This window comes from Salminus brasiliensis, chromosome 8, assembly GCF_030463535.1.
Source record: "Salminus brasiliensis chromosome 8, fSalBra1.hap2, whole genome shotgun sequence".
NCBI lineage: Eukaryota > Metazoa > Chordata > Actinopteri > Characiformes > Bryconidae > Salminus > Salminus brasiliensis.
In genome coordinates this window covers 12,286,478-12,299,368 of record NC_132885.1, presented here as the reverse complement: position 1 = coordinate 12,299,368, position 12,891 = coordinate 12,286,478, and the positions used below count along the sequence as shown (strand labels likewise).

Sequence of the window (12,891 nt, the reverse complement as noted above, 5' to 3'; positions counted from 1 at the left end):
GAGCAAAGACAGGAGCCAGTGTAGTTTAACCCTACCTCTCTATATTTAGGCCCTCTCACAGACAGAAAGAATTCAGTTTGGTCAGATTAGAAAATAGTGTCACGGTAGGCAGCTGTCAACGATTGAAAGAAACAACTGGTAGCTTGAGGTCGTTTATGACTGAGCTTCTCACATTCCTCCAAAGAGGAAGACAATGGTTTTGATGGTCTGTTGTAATACTTTGTTGTTTCACATAGTTGGAATTTTGTTGGAAAAGAAAAGGTCTTGTATTTGAATCATGGGCCTATTAATAGTGAGTGTATATTAAGAGTTTACTGAAAGAGTGACAGCACTTAGGTTTGTGTGTCATGGTCTCAAAGCAGGTAATGGCAAGAGTCACAAATTGATTTTTTTTTTCTAATGCTGACTCATTTGCATATGTGACATCTGTATGCAATTTACTATTTAAATGTGTTTGGCATGAGATGACCTTCCTGCGCTTAGAGGTCAGAAAAGAGCAGCTGTGGTTAGAACAACAGTTAATCTGTGCTCCTTTGGGCCACCGGTAAAATTCTTTAGCTCCACTGATGGCCTCATTATGGCCACTGTTCAAACGACAGACAACAAATAATGGTGGCTTAGTACAGCAAGTTTTAATCAACAGTAGTTATTCAAACACTAAAAAATGTCATTTTACTCTAATAGCAAAAATAGCTAATTGTTTTACTATGGAAACATTTATTGTGGCTTTAAACAGAGACACAATGAATTCTTAAAATCTATAAACTCAACATTTATAAAGTTTATAAACATGAGACCACCTAGACAGTGATACCTTCCATCTAAATATCATACTGCATATCAAGCAGTACATATAAAGTCAATCTAAATATATATATATATATATACATGTTTTAAATGTTTTCTGGCTGTAAACATGTAAACAACTGTACCCCAAAGTTTTCTCAAATGATCAATGTTCAATTTCATGTTTTTAGCCCATGACTTCCCAAAGTCCTTGAAGTGTAAAACCTTCTTTTAACTTCTCCACTGCTAAACCAAGCTCGTCAGAGAACACCGGCTCCCGGTCTTGTTGCTTTAAAGGACAATAAAACAATAGTGGTGAATTAAAAATATTAAAGAATATATTTTAAAGATAATGAGTAATAAGACCTAGGCTGATCTATAGAATAATGACGGCCAATAATGCGGTCAATATATACCTTGTTGCTATCAGCAAAGTAAGCCTACAAAGGAAAGAAAGGAAAGAGCACAAGTTAGAAAACACTGATTGTCTTCATTAAAATAGAAACACCAAAATGCACTTCAGTGTAAACATGTTTGAAACCTGGCAACTGAAGTCAGTGTTGATGGGACATTGTGATATGTGGCTTAAGCATGTTGCTATTTTCAGAGCATGAGAGAGACCCAGACAGCTCCCTGCTGAGTGGATCATTCATTAGAGTGTAGCATGCTCACTGTGAAAGCGTCGGTCTGTTCATCTGGCTCGATCTCCACGTCATCAGGAGGCTGCTCCACCGTTAGCTCTTCCAGTGGCTGAGGCTGCGTTTACATGAGAGGCTTTCAGCTTACCCTAATCAAGATTCTACCAAAACTGTTCCCAGCAAAGTAATTAAAAGTAAAACCTACATACAGTTCAGATCACATGGTTTCTTTTACCTTTTCCTCCATCTCATACTCCACACCAAAAATGGGGTTTGCAGAGTACACTTTGTGAAGGGAGTTAATTTCCTTCACTGCATCCTGCAACTTGTCCATTGGATCAATCTTGAAACCTAGCACATATCCACCGGTCTGAAAGAACAGTTGCAGTGAATGAAAGCAGACAGACAAAAGATGCTGATAACATTACTCATTTTCCCTCGTCTGTTTGTACACTCATAGGGGTGGTTCTTCAATTAGGAGACCTTTTACATGCTTGGGTTATAAATTCATGCTAGACATTTTTACAAAATAAATAGCTTAGGTTGTAAATACCTTATTTATTGCAGCACTTTTTTATGTCTTAAACATCAACACATTTTGCTTTGGCCTTGTCCCTAAGCCAGATACTTTTCTGCTCCCAAAAGATGACAAATCAATTCAATGAATTACAAAAATCACTATCTCTATGTTTTTATCATAACTTATAAACATAAACAATAAACATTTTTTTATCAATACAAATTTAGCATATTTCTGAACAATATATTGCCATTCCCAACATTAATGTCATTACCACAACAGCCTGTGAATTTTGTAAGATGTTTTTTTTAAAGGTTACACTTCAATATACTGGCAACATGGCCCATAAGACGTCAGTAGAGTGCTGTAGAGAATACAGGAAACAATAAAGGATAAGCCCTCTAGAATGACCTGGATTTCTGCACAATGCCACTTGGCAAATAAATATAACATATTTTAATTCTATTTAAGCTCAGTGATTTAAAAAAATACATAAATTATAGATTTTATTTGAGAAGAGGATAAAAGGGGCCCCAACTGAAGAATCACCCATATAAAATAAACAACATAAAATGGTGCATTCCTCAGATTTACAATAAAACAGCTCATCATCAAATATCTGTATACTATAACCAGAGCTTGTAGTTTTGTTTTTAGACCCACCTGCTGAGAACTCTCGATCACAAGCGCAAGTCCAAATTTTGAATCTCTAATCCTTATGGAACGCTTGGGGGAAACAAGTATAAATATAAAATAATCTGATTATTTGCAATCGTATGATTTTAACAATTACTGAATCACTGAGGGCAAAAGTATACACTTACAATCTGCAAGTAGGGAATGCTGACATTGAAGCTCTCATTCATGTTGGCATGCCACACTATCCTCACATTAGTAATAAAGAAAGTTCCAAGGTTTCCCTGAAACATACATTCAGAATGCACTAGGTTATACAATTTGCTATTATGAAACATCATTACAAGTCATTTTGTAGCATTTGTATTGGTCCATTCATCATGAAATCATGAAACAACTATTAGATTCAAATTATTTGAAAAAGGGAAAAACAAAAAAGGCATCTGCAATCATTTGTAGAAACCTGCTTGTGACAATATTATTACAACAAGACTTTTTTAACTACCTGATCACTGGATAAATTCCAAACTCCATTTATTTTGTCATAAACTTGTTCCCGTGGCAGTAGTCTCAGCTGCTTATTCTGAATCAGAGCCCCTCTTAATTTTAGGTCCCGATACATTTTGGAGGTCTCATAAGCTCTACGGGGAAGAGCAATCAGTTGTGATGAAGGGGAAGTTTAAATTTTAAAACAACAACAAGCAATATTTTAAAAGACAAAATTAAAGAAAATGGATAAAGAATTATTAAAAAGGTCATATTTAAAAAAAATGCATCATATTTATATTTTTAAGAATGATATGTAATGTAGATATACTTTATTGGTATAGGGAAAGTTTAAGAGCTACTGTAGCAAATGCACTGCACATGTCACTGAATCACAAGACAAAGGCATTGTGCTGGCTTTGCAGGGGCTTTGTATGGCTACTCTACCTGTGAACAGCAATGACAGATGTGAAGAGTCTAGGACTGCCAGGAACGACATTGGTGAAAATGAACTCAAATCTTGTGTTGTTAGACTTGGTCAAGATGTAGAGAGCTTCAGTCTGGCCCCTCAGTTTCTGCAAGATTTATAAACGTGGTATCATACACAGATTTTGCAGCCATGCAAAACAAGATGATTTCATAAATACTTATTCAATTATTTCATTATGAAGGAAGTTTTCTTACAGAATTTGCTGTCCTTGTGGTGATGTTTATAACAGAATTGTAGCCTACAGCTGTAAATACATAAAAAAAAAGTTAGAATCAGGTATAATATTTAATAAACCATCTAAAAAAGTCTATACACATTATAACCCCCAATGAAGAACTAAATGTGTGAGAGTTAAATGGTAATGAGCAATTGCTAACATCAGAACTTACAAAAGATTGTATTTACACACATTTCTAATAACAGAAGCTAATATTTTTGGTGTAGACAGTGGAAACGTGGGTGACCGTGGCATGAATGTAAGTGTACTTACACAAGTTAACCCTTGGTAAGGCGATGGAATGCCAGATGATTCTTAGATTGGTCACCAGGAGTCTTCCTATACCATTAAATGTACGAATACAATATACTTTACGTTTGTTTTAGTATTTTAATATCAATCAAATATTAATAATATTAATATTTTACTATTAGCATGCAAGATAGTTGTGAAATAGTTACTCTACAATAAAGAATAAAAAATATACACAAAGTATACATGTTCCTGTAGATGGATAAGTAAGGAGATAAGCACCTCTGTCACCATTATTTCCTTTTGTGTCTTCGATAGAATCCAGACAATCGATGAGTACTTCACCTGGTCTGGTTTTCATCTGTCTTAAAGAAGAAAAGTAATTATTAGATTCAGAGAGAGAGAGAGAGAAACTGAGAATGTTACACACAACACTTATGGTTAACTAACCAACTTTCATTCAAAAGCTAGCCATGTGACCCAGTTAGTGTAATTTTCTCATCAACAAACACCATAGATTTTCACAGCGTTAGTTTTCTATGGAGCCCAAAAGCTTTGAGGTAGAAAACAATATGTAGAGCCATATATCCTTCTGTCAATTTAAAGGATTCAATTCAGGTAAACTGAATAAATTACTTATTAAATCAATGTTTTAAACTGAGGCAATGATAAGCTAGCTAATTACATAGAGGGGGCGTTTAAGTGTCTAAAATATAATTTTCTACTCTGATATTTAAGGGTCTGCACTTTTTTCCAGAAACCTGCACCAGAGCCCTGAGAGCTAAGGAGCTAGCAGCTCTCTAAATATTGTAAAATAAAAAGACAGACGGAGCAGGCGGACCAGAGCCTCTCTCTCTTTAACAGGTAGCTAAGGTATAGCATAGTAGCTAGATATAACAAGACTATTATACTGGTTATAGAGTGAATGTAAGTATAACAGCTCTAATCCAAGACTATTATACTGGTTATAGAGTGAATGTAAGTATAACAGCTCTAATCCAAGACTATTATACTGGTTATAGAGTGAATGTAAGTATAACAGCTCTAATCCAAGACTATTATACTGGTTATAAAGTGAATGTAAGTATAACAGCTCTAATCCAAGACTATTATAGAGGTTATAGAGTGAATGTAAGTATAACAGCTCTAATCCAAGACTATTATAGAGGTTATAGAGTGAATGTAAGTATAACAGCTCTAATCCAAGAATATTATAGAGGTTATAGAGTGAATGTAAGTATAACAGCTCTAATCCAAGACTATTATACTGGTTATAGAGTGAATGTAAGTATAACAGCTCTAATCCGAGACTATTATAGAGGTTATAGAGTGAATGTAAGTATAATAGCTCTAATCCGAGACTATTATAGAGGTTATAGGGTGAATGTAAGTATAACAGCTCTAATCCGAGACTATTATACTGGTTATAGAGTGAATGTAAGTATAACAGCTCTAATCCAAGACTATTATAGAGGTTATAGAGTGAATGTAAGTATAACAGCTCTAATCCAAGACTATTATACTGGTTATAGAGTGAATGTAAGTATAACAGCTCTAATCCAAGACTATTATAGAGGTTATAGTGTGAATGTAAGTATAACAGCTATAACCCAAGACTATTATACTGGTTATAGAGTGAATGTAAGTATAACAGCTCTAATCCAAGACTATTATAGAGGTTATAGAGTGAATGTAAGTATAACAGCTCTAATCCAAGACTATTATAGAGGTTATAGAGTGAATGTAAGTATAACAGCTCTAATCCAAGACTATTATACTGGTTATAGAGTGAATGTAAGTATAACAGCTCTAATCCAAGACTATTATACTGGTTATAGAGTGAATGTAAGTATAACAGCTCTAATCCAAGACTATTATAGAGGTTATAGAGTGAATGTAAGTATAACAGCTCTAATCCAAGACTATTATACTGGTTATAGAGTGAATGTAAGTATAACAGCTCTAATCCAAGACTATTATACTGGTTATAGAGTGAATGTAAGTATAACAGCTTTAATCCAAGACTATTATACTGGTTATAGAGTGAATGTAAGTATAACAGCTCTAATCCAAGACTATTATAGAGGTTATAGAGTGAATGTAAGTATAACAGCTCTAATCCAAGACTATTATACTGGTTATAGAGTGAATGTAAGTATAACAGCTCTAATCCAAGACTATTATAGAGGTTATAGAGTGAATGTAAGTATAACAGCTCTAATCCAAGACTATTATAGAGGTTATAGAGTGAATGTAAGTATAACAGCTCTAATCCAAGACTATTATAGAGGTTATAGAGCGAATGTAAGTATAACAGCTCTAATCCAAGACTATTATACTGGTTATAGAGTGAATGTAAGTATAACAGCTCTAATCCAAGACTATTATACTGGTTATAGAGTAAATGTAAGTATAACAGCTCTAATCCAAGACTATTATACTGGTTATAGAGTAAATGTAAGTATAACAGCTCTAATCCAAGACTATTATACTGGTTATAGAGTGAATGTAAGTATAACAGCTCTAATCCAAGACTATTATAGAGGTTATAGAGTGAATGTAAGTATAACAGCTCTAATCCAAGACTATTATAGAGGTTATGTGTGAATGTAAGTATAACAGCTCTAATCCAAGACTATTATAGAGGTTATAGAGTGAATGTAAGTATAACAGCTCTAATCCAAGACTATTATACTGGTTATAGAGTGAATGTAAGTATAACAGCTCTAATCCAAGACTATTATAGAGGTTATAGAGTGAATGTAAGTATAACAGCTCTAATCCAAGACTATTATAGAGGTTATAGCGTGAATGTAAGTATAACAGCTCTAATCCAAGACTATTATAGAGGTTATAGAGTGAATGTAAGTATAACAGCTCTAATCCAAGACTATTATAGAGCTTATAGAGTGAATGTAAGTATAACAGCTCTAATCCAAGACTATTATACTGGTTATAGAGTGAATGTAAGTATAACAGCTCTAATCCAAGACTATTATAGAGGTTATAGAGTGAATGTAAGTATAACAGCTCTAATCCAAGACTATTATACTGGTTATAGAGTGAATGTAAGTATAACAGCTCTAATCCAAGACTATTATAGAGGTTATAGAGTGAATGTAAGTATAACAGCTCTAATCCAAGACTATTATACTGGTTATAGAGTGAATGTAAGTATAACAGCTCTAATCCAAGACTATTATACTGGTTATAGAGTGAATGTAAGTATAACAGATCTAATCCAAGACTATTATAGAGGTTATAGAGTGAATGTAAGTATAACAGCTCTAATCCAAGACTATTATACTGGTTATAGAGTGAATGTAAGTATAACAGCTCTAATCCAAGACTATTATAGAGGTTATAGAGTGAATGTAAGTATAACAGCTCTAATCCAAGACTATTATACTGGTTATAGAGTGAATGTAAGTATAACAGCTCTAATCCAAGACTATTATAGAGGTTATAGAGTGAATGTAAGTATAACAGCTCTAATCCAAGACTATTATACTGGTTATAGAGTGAATGTAAGTATAATAGCTCTAATCCAAGACTATTATACTGGTTATAGAGTGAATGTAAGTATAACAGCTCTAATCCAAGACTATTATACTGGTTATAGAGTGAATGTAAGTATAACAGATCTAATCCAAGACTATTATAGAGGTTATAGAGTGAATGTAAGTATAACAGCTCTAATCCAAGACTATTATACTGGTTATAGAGTGAATGTAAGTATAACAGCTCTAATCCAAGACTATTATACTGGTTATAGAGTGAATGTAAGTATAACAGCTCTAATCCAAGACTATTATAGAGGTTATAGAGTGAATGTAAGTATAACAGCTCTAATCCGAGACTATTATACTGGTTACAGAGTGAATGTAATTATAACAGCTCTAATCCGAGACTATTATACTGGTTATAGAGTGAATGTAAGTATAACAGCTCTAATCCAAGACTATTATACTGGTTATAGAGTGAATGTAAGTATAACAGCTCTAATCCAAGACTATTATAGAGGTTATAGAGTGAATGTAAGTATAACAGCTCTAATCCAAGACTATTATACTGGTTATAGAGTGAATGTAAGTATAACAGCTCTAATCCAAGACTATTATACTGGTTATAGAGTGAATGTAAGTATAACAGCTCTAATCCAAGACTATTATACTGGTTATAGAGTGAATGTGAGTATAACAGCTCTAATCCAAGACTATTATACTGGTTATAGAGTGAATGTGAGTATAACAGCTCTAATCCAAGACTATTATACTGGTTATAGAGTGAATGTAAGTATAACAGCTCTAATCCAAGACTATTATACTGGTTATAGAGTGAATGTAAGTATAACAGCTCTAATCCAAGACTATTATAGAGGTTATAGAGTGAATGTAAGTATAACAGCTCTAATCCAAGACTATTATAGAGGTTATAGAGTGAATGTAAGTATAACAGCTCTAATCCAAGACAATTATAGAGGTTATAGAGTGAATGTAAGTATAACAGCTCTAATCCAAGACTATTATACTGGTTATAGAGTGAATGTAAGTATAACAGCTCTAATCCAAGACTATTATACTGGTTATAGAGTGAATGTAAGTATAACAGCTCTAATCCAAGACTATTATAGAGGTTATAGAGTGAATGTAAGTATAACAGCTCTAATCCAAGACTATTATACTGGTTATAGAGTGAATGTAAGTATAACAGCTCTAATCCAAGACTATTATACTGGTTATAGAGTGAATGTAAGTATAACAGCTCTAATCCAAGACTATTATACTGGTTATAGAGTGAATGTGAGTATAACAGCTCTAATCCAAGACTATTATACTGGTTATAGAGTGAATGTAAGTATAACAGCTCTAATCCAAGACTATTATACTGGTTATAGAGTGAATGTAAGTATAACAGCTCTAATCCAAGACTATTATACTGGTTATAGAGTGAATGTGAGTATAACAGCTCTAATCCAAGACTGTTATACTGGTTATAGAGTGAATGTAAGTATAACAGCTCTAATCCAAGACTATTATACTGGTTATAGAGTGAATGTAAGTATAACAGCTCTAATCCAAGACTATTATAGAGGTTATAGAGTGAATGTAAGTATAACAGCTCTAATCCAAGACTATTATACTGGTTATAGAGTGAATGTGAGTATAACAGCTCTAATCCAAGACTATTATACTGGTTATAGAGTGAATGTAAGTATAACAGCTCTAATCCAAGACTATTATACTGGTTATAGAGTGAATGTAAGTATAACAGCTCTAATCCAAGACTATTATAGAGGTTATAGAGTGAATGTAAGTATAACAGCTCTAATCCAAGACTATTATAGAGGTTATAGAGTGAATGTAAGTATAACAGCTCTAATCCAAGACTATTATAGAGGTTATAGAGTGAATGTAAGTATAACAGCTCTAATCCAAGACTATTATACTGGTTATAGAGTGAATGTAAGTATAACAGCTCTAATCCAAGACTATTATAGAGGTTATAGAGTGAATGTAAGTATAACAGCTCTAATCCAAGACTATTATAGAGGTTATAGAGTGAATGTAAGTATAACAGCTCTAATCCAAGACTATTATACTGGTTATAGAGTGAATGTAAGTATAACAGCTCTAATCCAAGACTATTATACTGGTTATAGAGTGAATGTAAGTATAACAGCTCTAATCCAAGACTATTATACTGGTTATAGAGTGAATGTAAGTATAACAGCTCTAATCCAAGACTATTATAGAGGTTATAGAGTGAATGTAAGTATAACAGCTCTAATCCAAGACTATTATAGAGGTTATAGAGTGAATGTAAATATAACAGCTCTAATCCAAGACTATTATAGAGGTTATAGAGTGAATGTAAGTATAACAGCTCTAATCCAAGACTATTATAGAGGTTATAGAGTGAATGTAAGTATAACAGCTCTAATCCAAGACTATTATAGAGGTTATAGAGTGAATGTAAGTATAACAGCTCTAATCCAAGACTATTATAGAGGTTATAGAGTGAATGTAAGTATAACAGCTCTAATCCAAGACTATTATACTGGTTATAGAGTGAATGTAAGTATAACAGCTCTAATCCAAGACTATTATACTGGTTATAGAGTGAATGTAAGTATAACAGCTCTAATCCAAGACTATTATAGAGGTTATAGAGTGAATGTAAGTATAACAGCTCTAATCCAAGACTATTATACTGGTTATAGAGTGAATGTAAGTATAACAGCTCTAATCCAAGACTATTATACTGGTTATAGAGTGAATGTAAGTATAACAGCTCTAATCCAAGACTATTATACTGGTTATAGAGTGAATGTAAGTATAACAGCTCTAATCCAAGACTATTATAGAGGTTATAGAGTGAATGTAAGTATAACAGCTCTAATCCAAGACTATTATAGAGGTTATAGAGTGAATGTAAATATAACAGCTCTAATCCAAGACTATTATAGAGGTTATAGAGTGAATGTAAGTATAACAGCTCTAATCCAAGACTATTATAGAGGTTATAGAGTGAATGTAAGTATAACAGCTCTAATCCAAGACTATTATAGAGGTTATAGAGTGAATGTAAGTATAACAGCTCTAATCCAAGACTATTATAGAGGTTATAGAGTGAATGTAAGTATAACAGCTCTAATCCAAGACTATTATACTGGTTATAGAGTGAATGTAAGTATAACAGCTCTAATCCAAGACTATTATACTGGTTATAGAGTGAATGTAAGTATAACAGCTCTAATCCAAGACTATTATAGAGGTTATAGAGTGAATGTAAGTATAACAGCTCTAATCCAAGACTATTATAGAGGTTATAGAGTGAATGTAAGTATAACAGCTCTAATCCAAGACTATTATACTGGTTATAGAGTGAATGTAAGTATAACAGCTCTAATCCAAGACTATTATACTGGTTATAGAGTGAATGTAAGTATAACAGCTCTAATCCAAGACTATTATAGAGGTTATAGAGTGAATGTAAGTATAACAGCTCTAATCCAAGACTATTATACTGGTTATAGAGTGAATGTAAGTATAACAGCTCTAATCCAAGACTATTATACTGGTTATAGAGTGAATGTAAGTATAACAGCTCTAATCCAAGACTATTATACTGGTTATAGAGTGAATGTAAGTATAACAGCTCTAATCCAAGACTATTATAGAGGTTATAGAGTGAATGTAAGTATAACAGCTCTAATCCAAGACTATTATAGAGGTTATAGAGTGAATGTAAATATAACAGCTCTAATCCAAGACTATTATAGAGGTTATAGAGTGAATGTAAGTATAACAGCTCTAATCCAAGACTATTATAGAGGTTATAGAGTGAATGTAAGTATAACAGCTCTAATCCAAGACTATTATAGAGGTTATAGAGTGAATGTAAGTATAACAGCTCTAATCCAAGACTATTATACTGGTTATAGAGTGAATGTAAGTATAACAGCTCTAATCCAAGACTATTATACTGGTTATAGAGTGAATGTAAGTATAACAGCTCTAATCCAAGACTATTATAGAGGTTATAGAGTGAATGTAAGTATAACAGCTCTAATCCAAGACTATTATAGAGGTTATAGAGTGAATGTAAGTATAACAGCTCTAATCCAAGACTATTATAGAGGTTATAGAGTGAATGTAAGTATAACAGCTCTAATCCAAGACTATTATACTGGTTATAGAGTGAATGTAAGTATAACAGCTCTAATCCAAGACTATTATACTGGTTATAGAGTGAATGTCTGGTCAGTCCAGAGACGCAGCGCTAGCCCTGCGGCTACACAGCAGCTTTCACTAGCCCGTTAAACTTACTGTGCTGTAATGTCAAAGCGAACATCTCTGTCCTCCCAAAGTGCGTCTAATACACCCGCCATATTTCTTTATATGTCTTTAATCGTTTAAAACGCTACGAAACGAAACGACCAGCTAACGGTACAGGCTAGCGCTAGCAGGCTAAGAGGATTTGTGGACTGGCGTCTTTGCGTCACCTCGGTAACAGCGCTCAGACTACGGCAAGTAGGAGGCGTCAAAAATCAGCGGTTATTCACACAAACTGGAAGACGCCATCTCCGTGCCTAACAAGTTAATCAAATAACAGAGCATATTTCAATCATTTTATATTATATTATAAACAAAAACTTATATATATATATATATATATATATATATATATATATATATATATAATATTATATAATACAAATAAAAACATAAAATATAATTAAATAACAATTATTGGCAATTATATGTCCAGTAAGTTTTAGTTAGAAAAAATGATCTTACTCAAATATAATTATAATAAAAAAAATAATAATCATACAAAAAATGTTTTTTTTATTTCTTTTTTTATTCAAACTTGCTGTACATAGAGTTTTCTGGCAGAATATGTAGAAAATTTGCATTATAGTCTCTGAATAAGTATTTTATATAATAAATCTGTTCTCTGTAGACTTGTGCATTTTTGGATGTGTGCTTATTGTGTTAATGTACTTTATAGTCTTTTATTTAGTCTTTCATCATTTTTTCTCATTGCATATTCATCTTTACCCAGATAACTTTAGATGAGTGGTTAATTAACAGTATTGTTCGTCCTGTAAGATAAAGAATAGTGCATACAAATGACAGAAAGGCGATAAGAAGCACAAATATTAACCAAATATTTTATTTATTTAAAAAAGTACAAAAGCATCAGTTATACACATTGTACTCAAATCATTTGCTTCTGAAATGAATCACATTTTATGGTTTAACAGTTAATATGAGTTGTTCAATGGAAAGTCTTTCAAAACACAACAAAGATCTAGTTTTTCATAATTTGAATCACTTTAAAATCATCCTGCAACTAA

At 32.8% G+C, this 12,891-nt stretch overlaps 1 protein-coding gene across 2 annotated transcripts; it reads right to left on the bottom strand.

Annotated features, from left to right (window-relative positions):
• Positions 1-606: 606 nt before the first annotated feature.
• On the bottom strand, positions 607-12,023 carry bbs5 (Bardet-Biedl syndrome 5). Of its 2 annotated transcripts, none has more exons than XM_072685061.1 (12): positions 11,858-12,023; positions 4,308-4,390; positions 4,047-4,112; positions 3,751-3,800; positions 3,514-3,641; positions 3,086-3,221; positions 2,769-2,864; positions 2,608-2,670; positions 1,660-1,794; positions 1,459-1,542; positions 1,203-1,226; positions 607-1,075 (listed from the first exon to the last, which is right to left on the bottom strand). In XM_072685061.1, exons 1-12 carry the CDS (start codon positions 11,917-11,919, stop codon positions 974-976), a joined length of 1,029 nt encoding a protein of 342 aa, XP_072541162.1. In that variant the 5' UTR covers positions 11,920-12,023; the 3' UTR covers positions 607-973. The 2 variants fall into 2 exon arrangements, with proteins under 2 accessions (XP_072541162.1, XP_072541163.1); XM_072685062.1 differs by having other exon boundaries at positions 4,308-4,386.
• Positions 12,024-12,891: the final 868 nt, after the last annotated feature.

What these genes read in the sequence shown, in the direction of transcription:
- bbs5 (XM_072685061.1), bottom strand. Translation starts at nt 11,919, where the DNA reads ATGGCGGGTGTATTAGACGCACTTTGGGAGGACAGAGATGTTCGCTTT. An exon ending in AGTATGAGATGGAGGAAAAG is followed by an intron (nt 1,543 to 1,659) that starts GTAAAAGAAACC and finishes ATGTAAACGCAG; the next exon opens with CCTCAGCCACTGGAAGAGCT. An exon ending in ACTTTGCTGATAGCAACAAG is followed by an intron (nt 1,076 to 1,202) that starts GTATATATTGAC and finishes TGTCCTTTAAAG; the next exon opens with CAACAAGACCGGGAGCCGGT.